The 26,191-nt window shown below is 43.0% G+C and overlaps 1 protein-coding gene across 3 annotated transcripts in view; it reads right to left on the reverse strand.

Annotated features, from left to right (window-relative positions):
- The window catches only part of DOCK10 (dedicator of cytokinesis 10), a 310,443-nt gene extending 290,594 nt beyond the window's left edge, over positions 1-19,849 (reverse strand). For 2 of the 3 annotated variants that reach the window (XM_069574684.1, XM_069574681.1), the window contains exon 1: positions 19,371-19,849. In XM_069574684.1, the coding sequence (XP_069430785.1) occupies positions 19,371-19,493 (123 nt within the window). In that variant the 5' untranslated portion in view covers positions 19,494-19,849. The remainder of the gene's footprint in view (positions 1-19,370) is intronic. The other variant, XM_069574682.1, reaches the window with a different exon arrangement.
- Positions 19,850-26,191: the final 6,342 nt, after the last annotated feature.

The raw sequence follows: 26,191 nt of genomic DNA on the forward strand, positions 1-26,191 counted from the left end.
TGACCAGCAATGGGACAACTGACGCCATGCCTCTCCACGCCCCACTCCCCACCACCCCCCGCCACACACACACACAGGCTTGCACTGAAGATGCCCTGTGGCTTCTGCTACATACCTGCCCGACAGAGCTTGACTCTAATCACGAGAATGCGTCTGTCTAAAACCAGAGTGACGGCCACTCTACAGAGCAATGGAACTGTGCTTTTCAAAGTGTCAAGGTCGAGGAAAACAGAATGACTGAGAAACTGAAACCGGTCCAGATGGAGGAAGATGTGACAGGACGCAATGCCATCCTTGGATCCTGGACCAGAAAAACAAACGGCGAGTCAGTTGGCAAAAGCCTAATAAAGTCTACGTGTGTATGTCACACAGTCATGTTCAGCTCTTTGCAACCCCATGGACTGTAGGCCTCCAGGCTCCTCTGTTCATGGAATTATCTAGGCAAGGATATTGGAGTGGGATGCCATTTCCTACTTCAGGGAGTAGGAAGATCCAGGGATGGAATTAGACTCTATTTACACCAGTGTTAATTTCTTGATTTTTATCATTATAGTATAGGTACCAAAGAGAACTGCTTTAAGAAATATACCTGAAGTAGTATTTTGAGATAAAAGGGTATTAGGTATGCAGTTTATTTTCAAACAATACTGTGTGTATATTTATGTGTGTATGTGTTAAAGAGACAGAGAGAGACAAAAAACAGCTTGGGGGAGAGAGAAAGAATAGTTTTAAGTGTGGTAAGATGTTAACATTTGGGGAATCTAGGTTAGGGTAAATAAGATTCTTTCCACTAGTTCATATACTTTTTATAAATCTAAGTACTGTTCAAAATTTTAAAAAAAGTAAAAAAGAAAAATGAAGCAGGAGAATGAATAATGAGCATATTTTGTTTAGTGACTGCTTCTCAGGAAGGAGGAGCTTAGGGTGAGCAGAGGCAGATGGAGGCCTTTGCAGGTGCTTCTTGTAGTATTTCACAATCAATACTTTCATTTGTAGTCCTCCAGGAGTAAACATATGTTCTAAATATTCTTTTTATATATGAAGCATTTCACAATTTATAACCAGGAAACCAGTATGTGCCACAGGAGGTGGGTACCCAGCACAATTCAAGCTTATGAGGATTTGGCTGGAGATAAGGAAAGGATTCCTGGAGGAAATGACAGATAAGGAGAAAAGAGCATTCTCGATTGGTAATGACCAATGAAAGGTCATGCTTGGCCAAATGTATTTTGCACACCAGGCACCCTGGGCCTTTGACCCAGGCAGCAAGGGAAGGCTAGAGTCTGGAACTGTCACACTGAAGATTTTCAGTGTTAGCACTGGGTCAATTTAAAGTCTCCATTATTTCCTCCAGTAAACTGGATAATTCATAAAAATTCAATGTACAACTTATTTTAACTCACTGTAATGAGAAAAAATATTTAGAATGTTAGAAATGTTCAAGGAGCTAAAAATTCCAATGAGAAATGATAGAGTGTGCACTTTGAAATATAAAGAAATAGCAGACATAAAATGCCATTTTTCCTCACAGTCACAACCATTCACTGAAAGGCAATAATTAAAATGGGTCCTTTAAAAAAATCTCTGAACCTGTTTCATTTTTTCAGAAGTACTGGACTGAATGCTGGGCTATTATTTCCAAAGCTAGGTAATATTTAAGCATCTAAGTAAGGAAGAGGAAGATAATGCCTTACTGCTTCTGTTGCAAGAAAATATTTGCAGTGCATTTTCCTTTTAAAGGACATGGAGTGGTTAGAACATTTAAAAGAGCTGTCAATATGCACAGACATCTCTTTATCCATCTAACCAAGAATCATGTATTCATTTATTACATTATAATAAAATTATAACTGTCTGATGAGACACTAATTAAACCATTACAATGAAAACAAATTCACATATTCAAGAAGTGCTATGGAAACACAGAAGAGGAAGGGACTGGCTATCTATGGACCCAGAGGAGGGTAACAGGTGAAGAAAAGCATGAGTTGGGTCATGAAATGCAAGTGGGGCTGAACAAGAAGAGAAAGAAGAGCAGCTGGTGGCATAAAAATGCATGGCATCCATGGGAAATGCCCAGAACCTTAAGCTGCTGTAGTGTGCAGAGAGGAAAGAGCCTTCTAGAAAATGAGGCTGGAAAGACAGGTTGGAACCAAGTGGGATTTAATCCCTTGAGGCAGTCATCAAGAGCATGAGGACACTCGGGAAGAAATGTATCTTGATCAGAATTCGGTGCTCAACAGATAAGGGAGACAAAGTATGGAAGATGAATGACTGGGTGGGGAGAACAGAGAAGGGAAGTAGTGAGAACGCTGGGGGAAAAAAAAAACACCTTCAAGAACATTGAAAAAGATAATCTGGGCAAGAAATCATGAGTGAATTACGTGGATTAGTAAGGCCAGGGAGAAGCTTGAAATATTTAGGAGGCAGAGTTGTCCGCAATGGAGCATAATCCTCCATGGGGTGGCAGGGAACAGAAAGAATTCAGCATGGTTTCAATTTGAGATTAAAGGATCAACTGGGATGTGAAACTTGGGGGGAAAAAAGAACAGATTTATGAGGGGAGGATAAATGTGTTAGATATGGATCCTGTCGAGTTTGAAGTAACTCAGGGACCCCAGAATAGAAGCGTCAATGGGTAGGGCTCAGATACAGAGCATGAAGTGGAGGGAGAGATGGAAACACCAGTGTCTGGCTGAGCTGTTGAATCTATGGGGCAAGATGAACCACAGACGGAGGTTTTGGGGGGAGAGACCAAGAGAAGAAGGAGTAAGGCTAGACCCCTGGTAAACCTCAACATGAAGTGGTCCATTTCCCTTCAAGGTAGTCTGTGAAAACATACTGAGGAATTCCTGATCCACTCTTCCATGACCAAAACTATACCAAGGCTCTGCTTATTAATGAATCAAAGGTATCATTTTGAATAAAACTGCCTGGGTTAAATGGTTCTTTTAGCCATTAGGTAAAATGATAAAAGGTAGTTTCAGCCTGTCTTTCTGACTAATGGTTATTGACTCCTATACACAAAACTGTAGACAGCTTGTTGGAAACTGATGCACAGAGTGTCTGCTCCTGCCCACCAGGTTCCTCAATATATGATACTAAAGAAAACATGGAAGTTCAAGGTCTGGTAGGTGTGAGATCTATCATCGATCAAAGTGACTTTCACATAAAATCATGAGGCCTGGTCAGAGACTAGGTCCTAAATTGAACTCCAACAGGGTTCAGAGTCCCTTGAATGCCCTGAGGAGGCCCCCTACAGCCACGTTTGGGGATTGTCTGTCATCGACTGAATCACAGTGATCCTCATTCCAAGATGCCTGTTCCTACGCAGATGAGCACAAAGACAAATGGGCACAAGCACAAAGACAAATGAGCACTATTTCTTTAGATGGACGACAATTATGGCAATGCACACGAAAGTAGCTTTTAAAACTCTAAGGCATGTTATCATTTGACACTCGTGAGATTTTGCATTTCCTTATTTTACAGGGAGAAAAGCTATGGCTTATTACCTAACCAATACCATTCAAATAGAAAAGGTGCATGTCTGGAAGTGAAGTCTTTTACAAAAGACTGTTTCATCCTCTTTGTGTTAGGATCAGAAAACAGTACTTGGGGAGAAATGTGTCCTTTGAATAATTCTTCTAAACATATTTGTGATAGGCTCCCCAAAGATATCTACCTCCTAAGACCTTGATGCTGGGAAAGATTGAAGGCAGGAGAAGAAGGGGACAACAGAGGATGAGATGGTTGGATGGCATCACTGACTCCATGGACATGAGGCTGAGCAAGCTTTGGAAGATGGTGAAGGACAGGGAAGCCTGGCATGCTGCAATTCATGCAATCACAAAGATTTGGACAAAATTGAGCGACTGAACAACCCCGGAACCCAGGAATATGCCAATTTTCCTAGAAAAGGGGACTTTGCAAATGTGATCAAGGTTAAGGACACTGAGATGGGGAGGTGCTCCTACATTATCCGGGGGGCTCAAAGTAATCGCACGAGTCCTTCACAGCAAGAGAGAAAACAGAGAATGAGTCAGAGAGATGTGGTATGTGTGGGACTTGATCCACCATTGCTGGATTTGAAGATGGAAGAAGGGGCCATGGCCAAGGAATGTGCTGGCCTCTAGGAGCTGGAAATGACCCTCAGATTACAGCCAGCAAGAAAACAGGCACCTTGACCCTACAGTCACAAGAAATTCTGCCGGCCACCTGAATGAGCAGGAAACACTTTTGCCCTCCGGCCTGTGGAAAAAGATGCAGCCCTCTGGACACCTTGCTTTTAGTCTGGAGAGACCTCTGTGGACATCCTACCCTGTTGTGTATATGTGTGTGTGTGTGTGTGTGTGTGTGTGTGTGTGTGTGTGTGTCTTAGTTGCTTACTCATGTCTGACTCTTTGCAACCCCATGCACTGTAGCCTCCAGGCTCCTCTGTTCATGGGATTCTCTAGGCAAGAATACTGGAGTGGGTTGCCATGCCCTTCTCCAGGAGATCTTCCCAAACTAGGGACTGAACTTGCGTCTCCTGCATGACAGGCGGTTTCTGAACTATCTGAGCCAGCAGGGAAGTCCTCCTACCCACACTGCAGGGAGATAATATATATGTGTTCTTTAAGCCACAAGTTTGTAACAATTTTGTCACGGCAGCAACAGAAATCTAGCGACAGGGTTGCCATCTCCACAAAGCCACAGATGCCCAGACTGCCACAAGTCACCATTCAGATCACTCTAGGTGGTGACAAAAGGCATTGTGTCAGCTTCCAGGAATGACACAAGCCCAAAGACACAACCACACCCTTCTCTGCACTCACAAATTAGAGGCACAAAACTTCAACCTGCTGCCAAACACAGGTCACAGAGTCTCAGCAGCAACAGGTAACACCCATGTCACATGTTCAGGAAGTAAGCCACATGTGCACATTCAGGTTAAGTGAATGTTTACTGTCTAAACTCTTTTGAAAGCAGTGTTCTATTGGGCTTAAGGCTTATTCACTTTTACCGGAAAGTCCCATGGAAACGTGAATAAACTTCTAGACTTTCATTTTATGACATTAAATTATACTTGTGCCTGGTGCCTTGGGCTGAGGGAGGAAAAGCAGTGGGTTTGAGACCATCAGCCATGCTGTCACCCTGACCATGTCCACTTAAACCTCCCTGTGACTCAACTTCCTGATCTATTTTAGACTAAGCGTTCCTCTAGGTCTAACTGTTTATGATGGTAGGACAAGAAATATGTCTCTTTTTTTATTCCCAACATACATTTCATGGGGAGTTGCTATCCATACACACCCAGAAGAAAGGATTCTCAGGACAAAATTTAGCTTGAATCACACATTAAACATTTAAATATTCAACATTAGCTTAAACATGTGTCAAAGAATATTTTTGTGAGCAGACAAATGTTGCAAATAAACACACTGAAATCCGTTGCCAGTGGGTGGTGCAAAACAACAACAAAAAAAGAAATTGTTTTTTTTTCCATTATTTTTTATATTTTGAGTTATTAGTTTAATAAAAGTTTTCAAAGCAGAGCTATAAAAAGAGACTACTCAATGAAAATTGGAATTAAAAAGAAAAGACAGAGCATAGTTATCACAACCCTCGGAAACAGCATCACGAATGCTCCTTGACCTAAAGAGAAGAAGTGGAGTTCTAAAGAACTAAAATAGCACTCACATTCACTGATAAAATCGAACAGTCTGCTGATTTATGACGAATTTTCTTGAAAACATAAACTGTACTCCATCACGGGACTGGGATCGGACTGCTGTCAAAACTCGTTGCCCACACTTCCTGCAGTTTAATCAATCATTTTCTGCAACCTGCCCCGAGTTTTGTTCTGCCCCAGCCTCGTGACAGCTAATAGCATCCGAAGGAATAACCGTGACACCCCTGGCCAAAGAGCGAGCTCTGTGTGTGTCACCAAGGTGCCCTCAGGGGAGGAGCTGGATTGAAACAGCCTGAACAACTGCTAGGCTGAGCCTTTCTTATCCAAGAGTATCTACTCACGCCAACTGACATTCCAATTTATTCATTTGTTTAATCTTCAAATAGCCTTTGGTGAGAATCTTGAGTTCAATTCCATTAGTGCGTACATGCTAAATCACTTCAGTTGTGACCCACTCTTTGTGATCCTATGGACTGTAGCTCACCAGGCTCCTCTGTCCATGGGATTCTCCAGGCAAGAATACTGGAGTGGGTTGCCATGTCCTCCTCCAGGGGATCTTCCTGACCCAGGGATCGAACCCATGTCTCTTACCTCTCCAGCATTGGCAGGCAGGCTCTTTACCACTAGAGCCACCTGGGAAGCCCCTCAATTCTGTTCAGCTTACTTCAATTCAATTTGTGACTATCAGCAGATACAGTATGCCCGTACTTTACTGCCAAAGTATTTCTTTCAAACACACCTGAGAATTTCTTCACTGCAAACCAGGCACTTAGGTTCCCTTTCATAAGCCTAACCTGTACTTCTGCCATCTCCAAGGGGAACATTCTCTCTTACATTTAACAAACATTTAGTAAATACCTACTGTATGTATGCCGGACATCTTGCTATCCCTGGAATATAGAAACGATAACCACAGAGCTTATCCTGGAAAGTGTCTCAGGGTGTTGGAAACTTGAAGGCAAAACCATACTTCATCCTCCTGGTTCAGGGAAGGCAACTGGACATTCGTTGTGTATTTACATGCCAGAGATCAGACTACAAGTTACCAATAAATGAAGGACCATTATCTGTGGTACAAGCCTCCCATTCTCATGCCCCCTTTCCCTAAAGCCTCTTTCCAAGGTATGAAAAAAAAAGGGGGGGAAATGTTAGTTGCTCAGTCCTGTTTGACTCTTTGCGACCCCATGGACTCTAGATGGCCAGGCTCCTCTGTGCATGAAATTCTCCAGGCAAGAATACTGGAGTGGGTAGCCGCTTCCTTCTCCAGGGGATCTTCTTGACTCAGGGATTGAACCCAGGTTTACCGCATTGCAGGCAGATTATTTACTGTCTGAGCTATACACGCTGGGAAATTGATTTACACTTTGGCATAAATTCAAGTCAATGACCATATTGTGTCTTTAAGGTTGACTTCTAACTGCTGAATGAAATAGGTGGACCTTGTTAGGGTTTAAGTTGTTAACAGAGTGATCTGGGAAGGACGAACTTTGCTGTCTTTTCAACACCCCAGAAATCACACCAGGGCAGGGACAGCCCATATTACCTTTCTTAGGTGGGAGAAAGAGGTGACAGGGATGAAACTGGAAAAAGAGAGGTTCTGGCTGCATTTTGATGGCAAGAGGAAGGCGTGGAGCCTGGAGGGATGGCTCAAACTCCCCCTACCCTGCTCTATATGGTAGTCACGTGGGTGCTAAAAAGAGGTTGGCATAGATGTGAAGCCAGAGAGCTGCTAGCAAGACTGGGCATGAGAACCAGAGAAATGATCCTAAAGCAGATGGAGCCTACCTTTGTTCTCTGCAGGAACAGAAAATGGGAAATGAGTTGACATGCTAACTTCTGAGCCTTTACCGGGTCAGAGGAGTGTGTCCTGCCCCCCTCAGTCACTGCTGCCTGTCCCTCTGCCAATTCAGATGCTACTAGCCCCATCCTGTGTGTATAAACAGCTATTCCCTTCATCACATCCTCAAATAACCACTTTACGTTACCATTTTCATCTCTGAAATACAACTTTGGTTGTAGGTCATTTGGAGTCATTCCTTCAGTTCCTAAAATCAGCTATGTTAATCAATAATACTGTTATTAAAATGAAAACAATGAATCCTCTATTCAACATCTTAAGAAGAACAATAACCCCCTAGATCTGTAGAACTAAGGCATTTTTAAAGCTCCTACTGTCCAACATTCTAATTTTAAAGACAAGGAAACTGAAACCCAAAGAAGCTTAAAGACACAAGCAAGGTTACACAGCCTGGAAACCACTGCTTCCTAATGATAAAAAGATACATTTTTCAAATTGATTAACTAGGAACCACATAATGGCTTTTGACTTCAAAAAATGGAAGTTAATAAATAAGCCTTCCCTGTTAGCACTCAGAAAGGTCCTAAAAGAGTCTTATCTGTGCATATGGGTATGCCAATAAATTTTATTACTGGCAATTTCACAGGGAAGTTTTATAGCTATGTAGGTAGACATACTTTAAATCAAAATGGAACACTTTACATTGGAAAATAAAATCTTCTTTTGAGTAAATGACTGATCTTAAAATAATGTAAAAAACATGAATGTAAATGATTTTAAATATTAGTTCTCCAGATTTGAATTTTCTTTTTCAAAAAAGTTACTGAGCTCTGATAGCACTTTCATTTTTGTGAAGGTTACTCAGCTATAGTTAATTCCCATTTTCTCCTTCTGAAGAGTATGACAAAGGGACTTTTAAGAGCTAATCAAATAAACAACGAGTGTTCAAAAATAACTTAATTATCATATTTCATTGAATAGTACATTTTGTCAAGTTTTTTGTTTGCTTGTTTGCCAAGTCAGATGTTCAGGCCTGTGTTCTGTTTATAGAATGTGTGATCTGAAAGCCCAAACAGCACTGGTCATTTTGACAGCCTTAATGAGCCATTTAGATTGGTGATTACTAAAATAATTGCATGAAGACAAGCTCACTGTGGTCATCACAAATGGGTTCACCTTTTTCAATAGACTCTCCTCTATCTCCTGTTGTTAAATTCTGCCATTTGAGTGTTTAACATAAAGAATTGACTCGTTTCCCCACTTTTATATATCAGGAGAGGGAGTTATGCTGAAATTGAATTAGGAAAAGTGACTATTCTCACATTTAGCAGCACAATTAAAGGAACTTTTGATGATCTGGGTCCATTAATTCTGCTATTCTCAGAGGCAGACATTCCCACCAAAATCCAATTGCAAAATATTAATGTTTTCAAAGGCAAGTGTTTTGCTCTATTGCCACTAACTTGGTCACATTCATTAAATTTTATTATTTCTACATCATTTAATGTAGGTCAGCATGTCGAGTCCAGCAAACACAAGCATTTCTTTTCTTTCCAGCCCACTGACGCTGCTGTGAATGACAAGAGGCGAACAAATCTCATTTCAGTGAGGAGGAAAAAAACAACAACACCCTCTCCTTTGTAAACATGAACATTAAAATCAAGATCGCAAAAGGCAAAGTAACAAATGTCGTGCTGCAATCCAACTACTCTATGCTTATCTTGCCAGAAATGTATTTCCACAGAAGGAGAAGAATCCAATGATGCTCCTTTCAAGAGATGAAGGGACCACTGTTTGCAAAGTTTAACACACCCTGTGCCAGTCCCGTTCTTGGGAAAGAGCTGCACTGACAGTGTCCAGAGTTGGTGTCATCCTCAGTATACAACTCTGCTGAGAGGTCATAAATGAAAAATTGTTCATCAGGGCAAAAGTAACCGCAGCTCTTCTCTCATTCAGAAACTCTTTTCAAAACCTCTTCCTATGGTTAATACTCTGAGGTTTCCTTTCTCTCTTTGCTCTCTCGCATGGATGCTAACTGCATGTTTAATGAGATCTGCTTGCCTGCCTGGTGCACCCGGTCTGAAGAATGCAGTTATCGTGGTGAATACAGACTCAGACTCAGACTGCCTGCGTGTGACTCCTGGATTTCTCATTTACCAGTCATTTAGCAGATCTGGGGCAAGTTTCTGATCTCCAAGCATCTCTTTCCTCATCTATACAATACGAACACCAATCCTTGCCCACACAGTTGTCATGAGGATTGAAAGAGACTGTACATGTCAAGTACCTGCCATTTAGGATGTGGTCACTATATTTCTATATAATTGCATTCTCACCACTTGCCAAGTAGACCATGAAGAAGATGACTCAAGGAACATCCTTAGCAGATACTGACAACCTGGTTTTGAAGTCATAGTTCCACTGTGACCCCTCACTGGTATACACCCAGCCCACTCTTCTGACTTCCCTTAAATGCTCATTTCCAGTGGGAAGGAAGACCTCCCCCCCCTTATTTTCATATAATAAAGTGAAAGTGTTAGTCACTCAGTCATGTCTGACTCTTTGTGACCCTATGAACTGTAGTCCACCAAGCTCCTCTGTCTATGGAATTCTCAAGGCAAGAATACTGGAGGGGTTGCCATTTCCTTCTCCAGGGGATCTTCCCCACTCAGGGATCAAACCTGGGTCTCCCGCATTGCAGGCAGACTCTTTTCCAACTGAGTCACCAGGGAAGTCATTTTTATATAATCAACATAGTGTAAAAGTAGTGAAACAGACAAGTTTCTCTCAATGGCGCTTATATGAAGGCAGAAAGGCTGGAAAAGAGAAACAAAAATGAGGAAAGTGAAGCACAGTAATGGGTCAGAGATGTCTCCACTAGAAGGAGGCTGGAGAAGATGCCTGCATTTGGAAATTCAGGATGAATTTCCTGAGTGGGTGACAGCCGAGAACTCAAGGGATGAGAAGAAGCCATGAGAACTCCAGGACAGAGAAACAGCAAATGTAAGGGCTCTCTCAGCTAGTCCCCTAATTGCACAGATGGGGAAACTGAGACTCCAAAAAGGGAAGTGACTAAGTAAAGAGTCTCAGAGACAGGGCTGGAATTCTGGTCTTCACTCTCAGTAGGATCTGCTATTTCCTATACCAAACCCCAAATTGGCCAAGTTGTTCAAAGTGCATGAAGGAACTTCAACTTAGACAGCCGTGAGGAGGAAAGGGTCTCTCAAGACGGTGGTGAAGGACAGCAATCACAGGGCTCCTGGACCACATTTGTTGCAACCTGTTAAGATATCAAGGGCTTTAACTCCATGGAATCCCATCCTTAGGACATTCATCCATGAACAAGAAAAACCTTTTTTTCTGAGAATCAATGACTGAAAGAAGAAAAGTTCATCATTTTCTGATTCCAGCAGTCAGATTTTCTGATATAACCATTTATTTTCAAATAACTAAAAGTTTCAGTATGATGGCAACATAAAAAAAAAGCAAAACAAAAACCATAAGGAATTATCATTACATATCCTACCTGAGTTAGAGTGATTTTGCTTTCAAATTCTCTGGCTAGTGGGGTAACACTGGCCTCACCCGGGGACCCAACTGTGGTGTTCTAACCAAGATGAGAACTTTCATAGACTCCAATCACAACTCTGTCACGTATGTTATAGAGTGTTTTTCTTAATCTCACTCTATAATTAAGGTGTTAGCTACAGAAGCAAACAGAATGCAAATAAGCAAGGGATTTCTCTAAAGTCACTTAGCAATGAGTCAATCTCATTTTCATCCCTAGGTGGTCTAATCTTTATCTTTGCCTCGAGAGACTCTTTCAAAGAGTTATAATAGGTCTGCACTATACTAGACCCTCAAACAATTGCCTTTACCTGACAATACACTGCAAAAATGGTCTAAACATGTAGCTATGTATGTATGTGCATTTCTCAAATTTCAGTGTGCTTACAAATCACCAGAGGATCTTGTTAAAATTCATATTCTGATCCAATAGGTCTAGTATGGGGCTAGGGATTCTGCATTTCTAACATCCAGGCGATGCCAAGGCTGTTGGCCCTGGACCACAGTCTAAGGAATGAGGATCCATCACAGCATTGTGATGTCCTTCGTGAACAATTACAGAAAAGAACTGTCTTGCTTTCAGAATCTCAATCCAGTTAAAGCTGACCGTGTCTAAGTGCTACAAAGAACGAGATGAATTTATACTTTTTAGATCGAGTTACCCAACTGCATATGAGAAACTGGAGCAGGATGTAGGCTTTAGCGTCAGACCCCTAATGTACTTCACAATGTGATACTATGTGAAGAAACTTCTTTTGGAATTAGAAATCTTGTTCTGATGTTGAACTATTTGCTAATATTTGAAGTTTTTTTTTTTAAAAAACCTGACCATGTCTAGAGCGAATTATTTTCTTTTATCTCAACGCTCTCTTAATCTCACGGCTAATCATCAGGTTTTCCTCTTTGACTTGGTCGCTAGGATGCGCCTTTAGCAAGACTATGGTTATACATTTCATATACTGATCCTACTTCACTGACCTACTCCTAACTACATCCACCTTTCCTAACCTGGCTTTTTGTTGTTGTTGCTAATATTGATTTTTTTCCCCTTTACTATATTTTGGGTTGTTGCGGTCTTACATCAATCTTTGTAAGACACTAAGAATCACTCCTTCGAACAAGATAGATGGGAGAAAAGACTCTCAGCACAACCTAGTCAAATGGAAATATGCATCATCAAGGACACACGATCACTGGAAAATTTCAGGCCCTTGCAGGGGTGGGTGAAATGACTGAGAATGGAGAAGCAGCCCGTCCTGGGAAAGAAGAGGACTTGAGAAGAAGTAACCCCACCCTCTTTCACAACTTGTTTATGGCTTTGCCAGAGAGATGGCATGGGGATGACTGAGTTCATATTTTAAGGATTTAATAACTGAGCTCTGGTTGCCTTGGGAGGGTCTATTATTAATACAGGTAACTGGAAGAGCCTCTGCTGTGGCTTTCAGCCTCAGAGGAAAACACATGGGAACACTTGTGGCTGCTCTGCAATGCCAGAGGGAAGGACAGAGTTCTTCTTTAGGTTGAGCTGCCCATCAGAAGGCAAACTCAGTGCCTTGTGTCTTCCAACTTAGAGATGCTATTGGAAGCAGCTACAAAACGGGTTGTTACTCAGGATGCAAAAGAGGCTCCATGTCAGTTACTTAACTCAGAACAATCTATTAACCCTACGTGTCTCAATGGCCTTTTGTGTAATCTGTAACTATAATGACTTCCTCATAGGATAGCTCTGAGAATTAAATAAAACCCATAATGCTGTGTCAGGCATTTTGTAGGTTCTCAACAAATGGTTTATTATGTAACATTTATGACTGCTCTTTTTTTATGTTAGGCCTTAGAGAAGAAGGTTGTAAAGAAAAAGGCAGGTGAGAATGTTTATTCATTCTTTCATTTTTTGACCCATGTAGAAGTTCGCTAGAGCCCACTGTTGCTCCTTATGCCATGCCCTTGAGAAGTCAAAAACATGAGTTGATATAGTCAGTAATAACCTTCAACCATGATCTTGTCAGCTAAGTTTGGGTTGACTTCTTCACCAGGCAAGGGACTTTCCTCATTTGAGACGATAAACGTGGGACTGGAATTTCTGCTAAAGCCTGTGATTTCTGCTAAACACCCTTGTTGTGAAGAATCCCGTGGAAAAAAAGGAAAACAAAGCAAGGGTGCAGGGAATGCCAAGCAGATAGGCTTGTGCTTTGCATGTTGCTTTCATTCTAGACGCTGACAGCAAAACAAGAGTTTCATTTTCCTTCGCTATCATTTCCTGCGTCTTTTCACTGATTCTCACTCCCAGCATGGGATTTTTCAGGAACTCTAGGATCTCCCACTCAGTTTCTTAAAACCCTTCCTACTCTCAACTACCTAAATATCACAAAGTTTAGAGGGGAGGACATTCTTCTATCTAAGAATTCCTCCTGCCCCTGTAAACACAGTTACATATTCACTGCTTCTCAATCAGAGATCTTCAGTAGGTCAAAGGTTCTGCTTCTTATTCAAAGCTCTCTAAAATATCAAAAGGAGTATCACTGGAACAGAGGAAGTTAGGAAGCATCAAATCAAAGTTTGGATATGGAATTTGGGAGATTACTGAATTAATGTTGTCCATTCTTTACCACTTGGCCTTTCTGGTTGGGTGGGGAGGGAAAAAACATACTGATTAAGTACAATCTCTTCTGACAGGATGTTTCCTCTTTAAAAGAAGTTAATAAATTTGGATATAATTCAAGCATGAGGTGCAAAGAAATTTCTGTGTAACAACAGAATAAAGGTCCTAAAGAATACATGTGAACAAAGTGACATGTTCCCATCGAGGAACCACATAAAAGGCTTTAGGCAAGAAATGACCATATGATTACTTGGTTTTTGATAAACCTCCACCAGGATTTCCTAGGTGGCGCTAGTGGTGGTAAAGAACCCGCCTGCCAGTGCAGGAGACATAAGAGAATTGAGTTCAGTCCCTGGGTTGGGAAGATCCCTGGAGGAGGGCACGGCAACCCACTCCAGTATTCTTGCCTAAAGAATCCGATCGACAGAGGAGCCTGGCAGGCTACAGTCCACAGGGTCGCAAAGAGTCGGACATGACTCAAGTGACTCAACACGCAGTCACGCACAAACCTCCACCAGCTTCTGTACTTCCTTCCCACCATCTGACCCTAGCCAGGCTCTTACCCTCTCTGTTACTCAGCCTTCCATTACTCTGACCAATCGCGTTCCACACATAAAAGTCCCTCTCTCTCAAAATGACAGATCTGATGCGATGTTAACAGAAATTAATTTTTTTTCCTCTTGAATTGCTATCAAATAGAACATATATGGATAAAAGAGCACCAATCTTGTTTATAATTCATGAACAGTGTGTGTTAGTCGCTCAGTTGTGTCTGACCATTTGCACTGTAGCCAGCCAGGCTCTTCTGTCCACGGAATTCTCCAGGCAAGAATACTAGAGTAGGTTGCCATTACCTTCTCCAGGGGATCTTCCCGACCCAGGGATCGAACCCTGGTCTCCTGAACTGCAGACAGATTCTTTACTGTCTGAGCCACCAGGAAAGCCCTTAATGAACAGAAAGCTATCTAAATGAACTAATTCATGTGAAAATACAAATCCCCTTATACATTTTAAAGGAAGAGCTTCTTATCAAAAAGAATCTCTAATTAATGGCACTACAACTTTGAGGCCAACACAGTAGGTATATTCAACCAAAACAATAGGAGATTCTAGTCCTGACATAGGAGAAATATTCCTAATCATTTTTGAACTGAGATTCTGCACTAGAGAAGCTTGCTTTGTTGGACTACCATAAATGGGGTGTTCAGGAAAATACTTCAGCTTCACTTGATCCTGAGATTGGCTTCTGCATGAGTTGTGATTCACTTGTTTTCTATGAAAAATAATCTCAGGATAACTAAGGAGGAAATATATACTTTTTCAAAATGTGTATTTTGCTCCTAACTGTTCTTTATTGTTCTTATTCCTTTTTTTCTTTTAGACAATGTCGTTGAGATATCTTTGACAAATAAAAACTGTATATACTTAAGGAGTACAATTTGTCATTGTGATGTACGTACACATTGTGAAACGATCACCACAATGAAATTAAATGACTTATCCATCACCTCTACATAGTCACCATTTCGTATGTGTGTGTGTGCTGGGAAGAGTTAAGATCTTCTCTCAGTACATGACAAGTGTGCAAAACAGTGTTTTCAACTACTGTCACCAAGTTGTACACTGGAGCTCCAGAACTCATTTATCATGCAGAACTGACCAGTCCGTACCCTTTGATGACCAGCTTCTCATTTGTTCGTCCACTGCTCTCCCCACTCCAGCAACCACCGTTCTACTCTCTCTGCATCTATGAGATTTACAGTTTTAGATTCCACACAGAAATGAGTTCAAGCGGTATTTGTCTTTCTGTGTCTGACTTATTCCACTTAATATAATTACACAAATGGCAGGACTTCCTTCTATTTCTCTCTTTTATAAGGTTAAACAATGTGTGTGTGTTTGTGTATATCCACATACACAATGGAGTATTACATATCCATGGCAATGGATTATCCTAGCTGTTGTGAAAAATGTTACAATGAACTTGAGAGTGCAGATAACTGCATTATTGTTTTAAGAGGAACGCAGAATAAGGTGCGTACTCAGCAGGAGTTGGCCTGCATGTGAGCTCCTGCAGTGTCTTGGGTTAAAACTGAAATCAAGCTTGCCTTGGAACCCACCTCTATTTCCCTCAGCAACTGGCCTAAAAGTAGGCCCCCTGGTAAGTCTGCTCACTCAGAATCCTTCCATAATTCAAACATAGTCTGAAGATTTCCTGTTCTATTATGCGTATAGGACACAGAGTCCAAAACCTTGTCCATCTGACAACCTCATCTCTTCTTATAATAACCTCTTATTATCCCTATCAAAGTCTACAGCAATCTCTCCATAACACTCTGGATGATTCTGGCCCCCAAAAGAGAGATTTCATAAAGGGTACTCTATAATCTATCAGCGAGACAGGTTTTTTTCAGCAAGACCTTCTAGTGTCTCTCAAATATTTTTTCAATAGATGACAGCTTGCTCCAATACACACAATTCTACTTGTGGTTTTAGAGTGGGCTGCCCGTAATCTTCTTCCCTGAGTCTATTCATTTTCTCCCCTGACAACTAGGATTTGAGGACCTGAAGGAACACAAAGAGTCTTAAGGAAGTGGATCGATGTAAGCTAGGCTTCATCTTCACTGTGTTGTCCACTTACATGGTCTTAGGTTCAAAAGGGATGTTCTGCCTCACAGAATCCCATTGAGTTTGGGTGCCAACTCAGAGAATGCATCATCTTCCTGTCACCCTTAAAGAGTTAATTATTTTTGACGAATTCTTTTTTCTGTTGGAACACTGAATTCTTCTATGCATACGTATGTGTGCTTAGCAGCTCAGTCCTGTCCGACTCTTTGCGACCCCATGGACTGGAGCCTGCCAGGTTCTTCTGTCCATGGGGATTCTCCAGGGAAGAATACTGGAGTGAGTTGCCAAGCCCTCCTTCAGGGCACCTTCCCAACCCGGGGATGGAACCTAGGTCTCCCGCATTGCAGGAGGCTTCTTTATAGTCAAAGCCACTAGAGAAGGCCCATGCATATGCATACATGAATATAAACTGAAGGCCCCTACCTCCTGGAGTTATGCAGTTCGGCTTGTTTACCTCCACCTGCTGACGATAACTATTTTTTTTTTAAAGTTGATGGTGGTGACATGCAAATTGAATGTTCCTTCCAACTTTTATATTAAAAATAAAAAGACAAGAAAATTGAAGATCATTTTTCATCTGTATACGGAATACTAATGGATCACCTTAAAATTAGTCTAGGAAAAACCTTGGTGTGTGTTATAGACAATTAACTGTTAAAGCTGTTGTAAGTTATCTGTATTTAGCAGAGTATTTTCATCTTGAGCAATCTGAGCAAAATTTGAAGACTATTAATAAGTTATGTTTGGAAGTTTTAATTCAATGAGGTAGTTATTTGCTGGGAAAGAAACAAATATTAAATTACTAAATAAAGATGGTACAATATCTTTGTTTTCTTTTTACAATGTTCCTGAGAATCAACCCATCTCAATTCACTGGAATGAGAAACGTATTTAGTATCAGAAGAGCCCAAGAAGACACTGGTATGAAAGTTACAGCCTCAGAGGTGGGTCAATTACGGATGCACACTTCCTGATCACTTTGTACAATGTAGATTTAAAGTATAGTGATGAAAAAATTAACGTGACACTTGAAAAAAGAAAAAAAAAAGAGTGAACTGATAGGATGGATGCCAAGCACATGGCTTCCTGCTGCCAAAATCACTGTCCAAGCTGCCTGACTAGATGGGTAAGATCCCTTGAAACGTCTTGGCAAAAGCTTGTTTAGGAGTGTTGGCCACGGTGCTGAAGTGAGCTGAGGGAGGCAGGGAGGCCTCTGCCAGCGAATCACCCCTTGCACCAACTCTTTGTAAGACACTGAGCTTATTCATTTTGACAAGACTCCCCAGGATTTCAAATCTGACATAAATTTGGAGAAAATAATGTGTTCGTCTGCATACACAAGTATCTAGGATACATATTCTTTAGAGAAAGTCAAGTGCCACAAACACTCCAGGAGAACCCAGTTGAAAACAAAACCCAAATCAAAAACAGCATTTAGGCTGTTTATTCCAACTGAATGCTACTTAGTTCGCTGCATTTCTCTACCAGATCATTACCGAGATTTGGTAAAATGACTCAACAGCAAAACAAAGTTATCTTAAAGGCACATGGCGGAGAATGACAAAGCCACCATCCTGAATAATCATTTCAAAGTAAAAATTATTCTCTAGGCATGCTGGAAGATATTACTATCTCTACTTTTACTCCAGTTGAACCTTCTTTTCAGGGGGAAAAAAAGTTCTTTTCGATGGTTTATCCTTCCTGCCTTGAAAATGTCCATGCTGATATCAGAATCAGGGAAGCTGCTTATTCTCCTAAGCCTTGAATTCCCTCTGGGTAATGGCAGACTGCAGCCAGTGAGTGGTGAGAGAGAGAGAGAGAGAGAGAGAGAGAGAGAAGGTATGGCCACCTACTCATTTCACACTCCAATCACCGCCACCCTCTTGGGCATCTGATGCCTAGTCCTCTGCCAGGCAATTAGCTTCCGTTCTGTTTAACTTCCAGACCTATGGCTCTAAAGAAAAGTCCTGGCTGTGGGAACCGGCTCTGGGTAGCCCTTGGCTCCCTCCTCATGGGTGACTGGCAAGAGTAACACTTTCTTTGACACTCTTAAAAGAAGCCGTTTAATTCCTAATGATATTTCCTGGCAAAAAGGAAAATGGAAGCCACAAAGTGGGATTCCGGTCCAAAGAGGCAAGCCAAGAGTGTGGCTGCTGAACCCAAGTCTTGCTTTAAGGCTGTTGCCACTCGTCTCCCTTTCCCACCAGAGTAGATTTTTTTTTTTTTTTTCTCCTCCTGAGACTTGCACCCTGGAGGGTGACACCTACTGGAACTTCTGAACCTCTGGGAAGCTATGGATATGTGGGAATCAGATGAGCACTGCTGGAGGCTGCCCCAGGGATTTCCCGCGGAAATCACCCCGCTCTCTTAGAAGGCGTTTCAATAAGGAAGTAACCAGTAAAACGATCTTGGCGGGAGAACCCCACGAACATCTTAGAAAAATACCAGAAACCACTGACCCACGTCTTAATGACCCACATCTCCTGCAGTCTGGTTCTCTCAGCCCTCTCTGAAGTCCCATCAAGCGGTTTGTGGGTTTTTGCCCCGTGGAGGGAGGTGGGTGAGAAGTGCATTTGTTTCTGCGATAGCGTTCAGGTGAGGCTCCCAGGTTTTAGCCCAGGAGAGGACCTCCGATCGATCGCCTTCTCCCCTCTGACGCACCAGACACCGGGGGTGAAGGGGGCGCGCAGACCTGTGGACCGAGGGGTTCCGCTTCGTAGACTCGCCCACTGCTCAAGGCTCTGGGACCCCACAACCTAGCACCCGTGTGACTCGCGTTCCCGTCACCTCCTCACCGCCCCCACGCCTCCAACCCAGGCACATCCTCTCCCACGCTGCGTTTCTGTGGTCCACGCGGTCGCTCCTCGGAGTGTCCCCAGTCACCAAACGCGCTCCCTCGGTCCCCAAGCGTCGGTATCGCTGCCTCGCGGAGGTGGTGCGGCGGGGCGCAGGGCAAGGAGGCTGGGGGAGGGCTTGCGGGGGAGGGGAAGCGGGGGGCGGCCGGGGCCGGGGCGCCCGGGGGCTCGCGGAGACCCGGCTGCGGGAGCGGGGTCCCTGGCCGCCCGGGGCGCGCGGGGGAGACGCGGGGGGCGCGCGGCACTCACCCGCTGCTGCTGCCGGCTGCTGACGGCCACGGCGGCGGCGGACGCGGCGCTGTGCCGGAGCTCGGCCGCCTGCCCGGGTCGCAGAAGGCTCCGGGTGAACCTGCGGGTCCGCTCGCCGGCCATCGCCCGTCGCGGGCCCGGAGTGCGCGTCCCGCCGGCCTGGCCCGCGCCGACCTCCTCTACCCGCCGCGGTTCAGGAAGCGGAACTCGGCGCCTTTCCCCCCCTCTTCCTCGCTCTACTCGCAAGAGGCGGGTTTTTCTCTCTAGCACCCCCACTCTCCCACCCCCTGCTCTCCGCCGAAGCTTCGCGACGACTTTCCAAACTCTGCGCTCCTCCGGGCGCGCGCGGCCAACTCGGCGAGCGGCCCCGGCCCGGCGGCGGCGCCTCTGGAGCGGGGGGCCGCGGGACGCGCGTGGGGCGGCTCCTGCCCGCGCCGCCCCCGGGCTCGGCTGGCCACCCGGGGCTGTGCCCGCCGCCCCGGGGCTCCGGGCGGGGCCTGCCCGCCGCCCTCGTCCCCATGTGGAGGCTCCTCGCAGGGCTGGCGCTCTGGCCGCGTTCGCTGGTTTGGCCCAGACTTTCCCCGGGCTGGCGAAGGGGCGCGGGCCAAGCCCGTTCGCCCTTCCAGCGGTGGAGACAGGTCAGAGGCTTAGAAAGGGTTTGATGACTGGGATTTCTGCAGCATCTACCCCGTCAGGCTTTCCAAATCTCCTTTGCCTAAAATTCCTCTTAGGACCCTGGAATAAGCTTCCCAATTCATTCAAGCCTCAGCCAGTATTCAGGAACCACCTACTACGTGCCGGGTCACCTTGTTCTGGAAACTGGACCAAGAAAGGAGCTTACCAGCCCCACCTTAAGGCGGTGGCGGTGGTAGGGTTTTTGAATTGGGGGTGGGAGGCAGCAAATAACCAAATTAATAAAGACTACGAATCTGTGAACAAGGGAGTTTCGGATAATACAAGCTAGAAACCAGTAAGTCGGGGTAATGTGATGTAAGAGGCTGGGAAGGGGGGTGGAATCACATGGGGTGAGTTATCTAGAGCGGACTGTGTGTGTGGTCTTACCAGGTAGTGTGGGTCAGATATGGGGGTGGAACTTATATCTGTGTTGTTTCTCTGCTCCCACTCTTGCCCCACATTCATCTGGCCTGCACGTTGTTCCCAGCTATCTGATTAAAATCTAAGAATTCTCATCCTGAGTCACACCCCAGGGTGGTTCTCCAAGGACATGTGGGGCTGGGATGCAGACAAGCATCCGCAGCCCCTAGGATTCCAGTCTGAAGAGATTGGGGAAAGCCATTCCAAGTATTCTGGGCTTCCCCGGTGGCTCAGTGGTTAAAAAAAAAAAAATTCCACTTGCAAAGCCATACCCTAGAGAAGGGCATGACAGCCCGCTCCAGTATTCTTGCCTGAAAAAATCCCATGGACACAGGAACATGGCAGGCTACAGTTTGTGGGGTTGCAAAGAGTCAGACAACTAGTGAAGTACCCAGCATTCCAAATATTCTAGGTTTCCTCAACAGTTCCTCAATCTGTGACCCTGAGGTTTTCCCCACGCCAATACATGGTTTAACACAAGGTTGCATTTGGGTGTAAAGAATTCTTAAGTGGCCAATAAATGGACGTGGGTGAGCTCTCTGATATCTGGGATTCAATTAGCCAGAGATACTGATGGGGCATCGTTTTGGTACATTCTAGAAATCATGATAGGTAGAGCCTCTGGAAGACTAGAGAAGTGCCATATGAAGCATCAGTCGACTCTCCGATACCCTGTGTAATAAACTACTGTGTCTGGCATTATATGCTTTCACATGGGTAGCCGATATGGGACCAATATGTTACCTCTGAGTGTAAGCAAAGTAGGTGGTTGCCTTGTGGTGACATATGAAGATCTCTGTGGGAATAACTCCCTCCAACCACACCCTCCACTAACAGGTGTGCCCTGATGTGATGCTTTCAAATGCATATTTTCTTCACAGAGAGAATTCATTGAGTATTTTGGAATGAACTTCAGTTTCCCAAGAGAAAATATCTCATCTTTGTCCCTGGTTTCAGAACATTGCATGGCACACCAGAGTTGCTCAGTAACGTTGGTTTGTGGATGACTTTCCCAGGGGCTTAGACAGGCTGGCGCAGTCAGAGAGCTCAGCATACCTAAGGCAGAGACAGACAGACAGGTGTGGGGGAAGGGAAGGCTGGTGTAAATGAGAATTCCTCACGGGGTGTCCTCACTATGGCAGGTGAGGTACTGACCTGCTCCAAAACACTGAATAACCCATACAACCCATTCTTCAACCGTATCAAGTAACAGAAAGTCACTCACCCTTCTTTGATTACTACGAATAGTAATAGTTACCCAGAGCACTGGTGTGAGAGCATTTGATGAGCAGATGCCAATTTGTCCTACTCATACCCTGTATGATGTTTATTCCATGGGTCACACCAAGAAGGAGGGTAAATATAAGTGAGCTTTACCATTAAGGCATTTCAGTAATGATACACATTGGGACTCTCCTTGATCCTTGACAGTCATGTAGGTTTTAGCTAGACTCTCTTCTGGATGTCAAGGACAGAGAGCCGAGTGTCTGCATACACACAGACATTCTTTGCTGCAGAACCGTAATTTCAGATTTGCTACTTTGGGATTCTCTGACTCTCTGCTTGTCACCCATCTTCCAGTTTCCTGGAGAGACAAGGCTAAGATGCTCTGTAAAGGCACATCTATGAAGGTGCCATGAAGATCCTAATTTATGTAAATGTGGACTCGGGGTGATTATGCTGTGTTGATATAGGTTCATCAGTTGTAACAAATGTACTACCTTGATAGGGGTTGTTGATAATGGAGGAGGTTTTACATGTGCAAAGAAAAATAGCCCAATGGAAGAATCCACAAAGGATTTGATCATACATTTCTCCAAAGAGGATATGTAAATAGCCAGTGCTCAATGTCATTAGTCATCAGAGAAATGCAAATCAAAGTTACAATGAGATACCATAATGAGATGCCACCCCCACTAGGAGGACCATAATGAAAAAATGGAAAATAGTACATGTTCGGGAGATGTGGGGAAATTGGAACCCTTGTGGTTGAGATATAAAATGGCATAGCTGCTTTGAAACAATTTGACAGTTCATCAAAATGGTATACATAGAGTTATCCTGGGACCCAGCAATTCTGCTTCTAGAGAGATGAAGACATATATTTTGATAAAAAGTTGTACAAGAATGTTCACAGCAGTCTTATTCATAATAGCTAAGAAGTGAAAAAAATGTAAATATCCTCCAACTGAATGGATAAATAAAATGTGGCATATTCATACAATGGAATATTCTTTGGCAATAAAAAATGAAATATTAGTATGTGTTACAAAGTGGATGAACCTTGAAAACACTAGGCTAAATGAAATAAGGTAGTCACTAAAGATCACACAATTATGATACCTTTTTATTTTTATTTTATTTTTTGTTTCAGGGAAGGATTTTAAAAATCATTTATTCATGAATCTGGAATGGATTCCCTCTCCTCCAACCCCCACATGCATGATGACAAGAGGAAAAGATGGCAAACAGTGGTGTCCAGTCTTATTAAACAGTGAGGATACGACTCTCAAATCAGTCTACTGATCACAACAAAGAGGACGCTAACATCGATGAACTCAACACGACCACGTTTACGTTCATCAAAATCGGGTCTTTCTTATGAAAGAGGATTTGGAGTTTGACCTCAGACAAGAATAACAGCACAGTTCTCTCTTACGATGTCTATTTCACCGCACTCTGCCTACAGAGGCGTTAGCTAGTCAAGTTCAGAGTTCACTGGCGGGGGTTGCCTTGCAAGTTTCAGCCTCAGGCTCTTAGTCTCCTGGAGGTCAGATCAGCCAATGTCCAGAAGGTGTGTGTGTGTGTGTGTGTGTGTGTGTGTGCACGCACATGTACTCAGTCACTCAGTCCCGACTCTGTGACCCCATGGACTGCAGCCCACCAGGCTCCTTTGTCCGTGGGATTTTCCAGGCAAGAGTGCTGGAGTGGTTTGCCACTTCCTTCTCCATATGATACCTTTTTTAAACGGAATGCCCAGGATTAGCAAATCTAGATCCAGAAAGTAGAATAGTGGCTGCGTAGGGCTGGAGGAGTTGGGAGAAAATGGGGAGTGACAGCTAATGAGCACACAGTTTATTTGGGGGATGATGAAAATGTTCTAAAATTCATCGTGTTGGCGGTTGCACAAGAAACATTTCAGTTATTGTTTCTGGGAAGGGGAACTTGACAGCTGGAGGACAGTGTGCCGATATATATTATTAATATACACGTTAATATGTTCATATGCTCTATGTGTGTGTTAGATTTTGTATCATATATATAATAAGCTATTCACAAACAAGTAAATATAATAATATTTTACAAAATGATATTGAAATGACAAAAGGGTATTAACTACAGATTCAATAAAATTTTTAAAAGTTAAAAAATGTCTTGAAGTGGTAATTTTGTTCAATTACCTTAAATTCAAGCTTTTACTGTTCTGTATTTTCCAGTATGTAGAACACATAGCCTGCAATCAAATTTTATCAAGTTCTAACTCTCCTTTTCATTTGAGTTGGCTTGGACCAAGCGTTTTAATCAGAAAGAGATAACCCCACTTTCGACAGTCATTTATGAATTATCCACTCTGGACAGGATCTCAATCTAAGTCATGGGGCAGAGAGCAAAGTAAGTGGTCTTTACATTCAAACAACTTAATTTCAAATAGAGAAACTGATTTATAAAGCACTAGTTAGGGGTGGGGGAGTAATATTCTGGAAATGGTGTCTATCTAGTAGAAATAAAACATCTTTTATTTTCTTATGGCTCTAAGATTGAAAAAATTGTCTCATGGGAGTTTCTGGTGTTTCTTCCTTCCTTCCTCTTCTCCCTCCGTCCCTCCTTTCCTTCTTTAAAGCTCAGATACTCTCCCTTCTTATTCAAAAGCATCATTGTTTTTTTTTTTTTTTTCAGGTGCAGTAACCACAGATTGGGCTTCCCAGGTATCACAGGTGGTAAATGAATCCACCCACGAGTCCAGGAGACAAAGGAGATGTGGGCTCAACCTCTGGGTCAGGAAGATCCGCTGGATTAGAAAATGGAAACCCATTCTGATATTCTTGCCTAGAGAATTCCATGGACAGAGGAACCTGGTAGGCTACAGTCCAGTCCATGGAGTCACAAAAAGGCAGACACGACTGAGCACACACACACATACACACACACAAAAGTGCTGATTACCTGTTGTCATACATTGTGAAGCTCTGTACAACTATAAAAATGAAATTGTCAGTAGTCCCCTCCTACCATCCTTCTCCATGACTTTGTCCAGGACTGATTGCACTAATATAATGAGTAAGGAAAGCTTTTAGAAACTTCATCAGTAATAAATATAAAAGAGAAAATGGTACCATCTTTACTATATCTAGAGATATAATAGTGTGAAAATTTCATCAGTCTTGGTCCAGGTGTCTGAAGACCTGGGTGTGAGTCCAGGTTTTGGTACTAAGAGACTGTTCAAACTAGGATGAATACCCCTTGTACTAATTTCTTGAGGTTAAGGCACCTTTCCTAAGTGATACCAAGTCCATTGCATCCTAGGTGTCAGCCTGACCATCAGCCTGTCTCAAGGCTTAACTATTTGTTTGCCTAGTGTTATGCAATTTACAAAATATAATCACTATTTTGTTTTTAAAATGATTCATTCTAAACTAGGTGAAGTTTAGCCATACTAAAAGTCATTCATCCTAAAAGTCAGATGAAGCATACAATATTGCCCCCATCATCCATAAGATAAAATTGAGAGATAGTTTAATAATAACATTGAAATTAGAAAGAGGAACATTTTGTTAATTAATAGAGAAGACATATACAAATATTTAAGTTAAAAGATGATGCTGTCAAAGTGCTGCACTCAATATGCCAGCAAATTTGGAAAACTCAGCAGTGGCCACAGGACTGGAAAAGGTCAGTTTTCATTTTAATCCCAAAGAAAGGCAATGCCAAAGAATGCTCAAACTACTGCACAATTGCACTCATCTCACACGCTAGTAAAGTAATGCTCAAAATTCTCCAAGCCAGGCTTCAGTAATACGTGAACTGTGAACTTCCAGATGTTCAAGCTGGTTTTAGAAAAGGTAGAGGAACCAGAGATCAAATTGCCAACATCTGCTGGATCATGGAAAAGGCAAGAGAGTTCCAGAAAAACATCTATTTCTGCTTTATTGACTATGCCAAAGCCTTTGACTGTGTGGATCACAAGAAACTGGAAAATTCTGAAAGAGAAGGGAATACCAGACCACCTGACCTGCCTCTTGAGAAACCTATTTGCAGGTCAGGAAGCAACAGTTAGAACTGGACATGGAACAACAGACTGGTTCCAAACAGGAAAAGGAGTACATCAAGGCTGTATATTGTCACCCTGCTTATTTAACTTATATGCAGAGTACATCATGAGAAACACTGGGCTGGAAGAAGCACAAGCTGGAATCAAGATTGCCGGGAGAAGTATCAACAACCTCAGATATGCAGATGACACCACCCTTATGGCAGAAAGTGAAGAACTAAAGAGCCTCTTAATGAAAGTGAAAGAAGAGAGTGAAAAAGTTGGCTTAAAGCTCAACATTCAGAAAAATAAGATCATGGCATTCAGTCCCATCACTTCATGGCAAATAGATGGGGAAACAGTGTCAGACTTTATTTTGGGGGGCTCCAAAATCACTGCAGATGGTGATTGCAGCCATGAAATTAAAAGACGCTTGCTCCTTGGAAGAAAAGTTATGACCAACCTAGATAGCATATTA

The sequence above is a fragment of the Ovis canadensis genome, chromosome 2 (assembly GCF_042477335.2).
Source record: "Ovis canadensis isolate MfBH-ARS-UI-01 breed Bighorn chromosome 2, ARS-UI_OviCan_v2, whole genome shotgun sequence".
Classification (NCBI taxonomy): domain Eukaryota; kingdom Metazoa; phylum Chordata; class Mammalia; order Artiodactyla; family Bovidae; genus Ovis; species Ovis canadensis.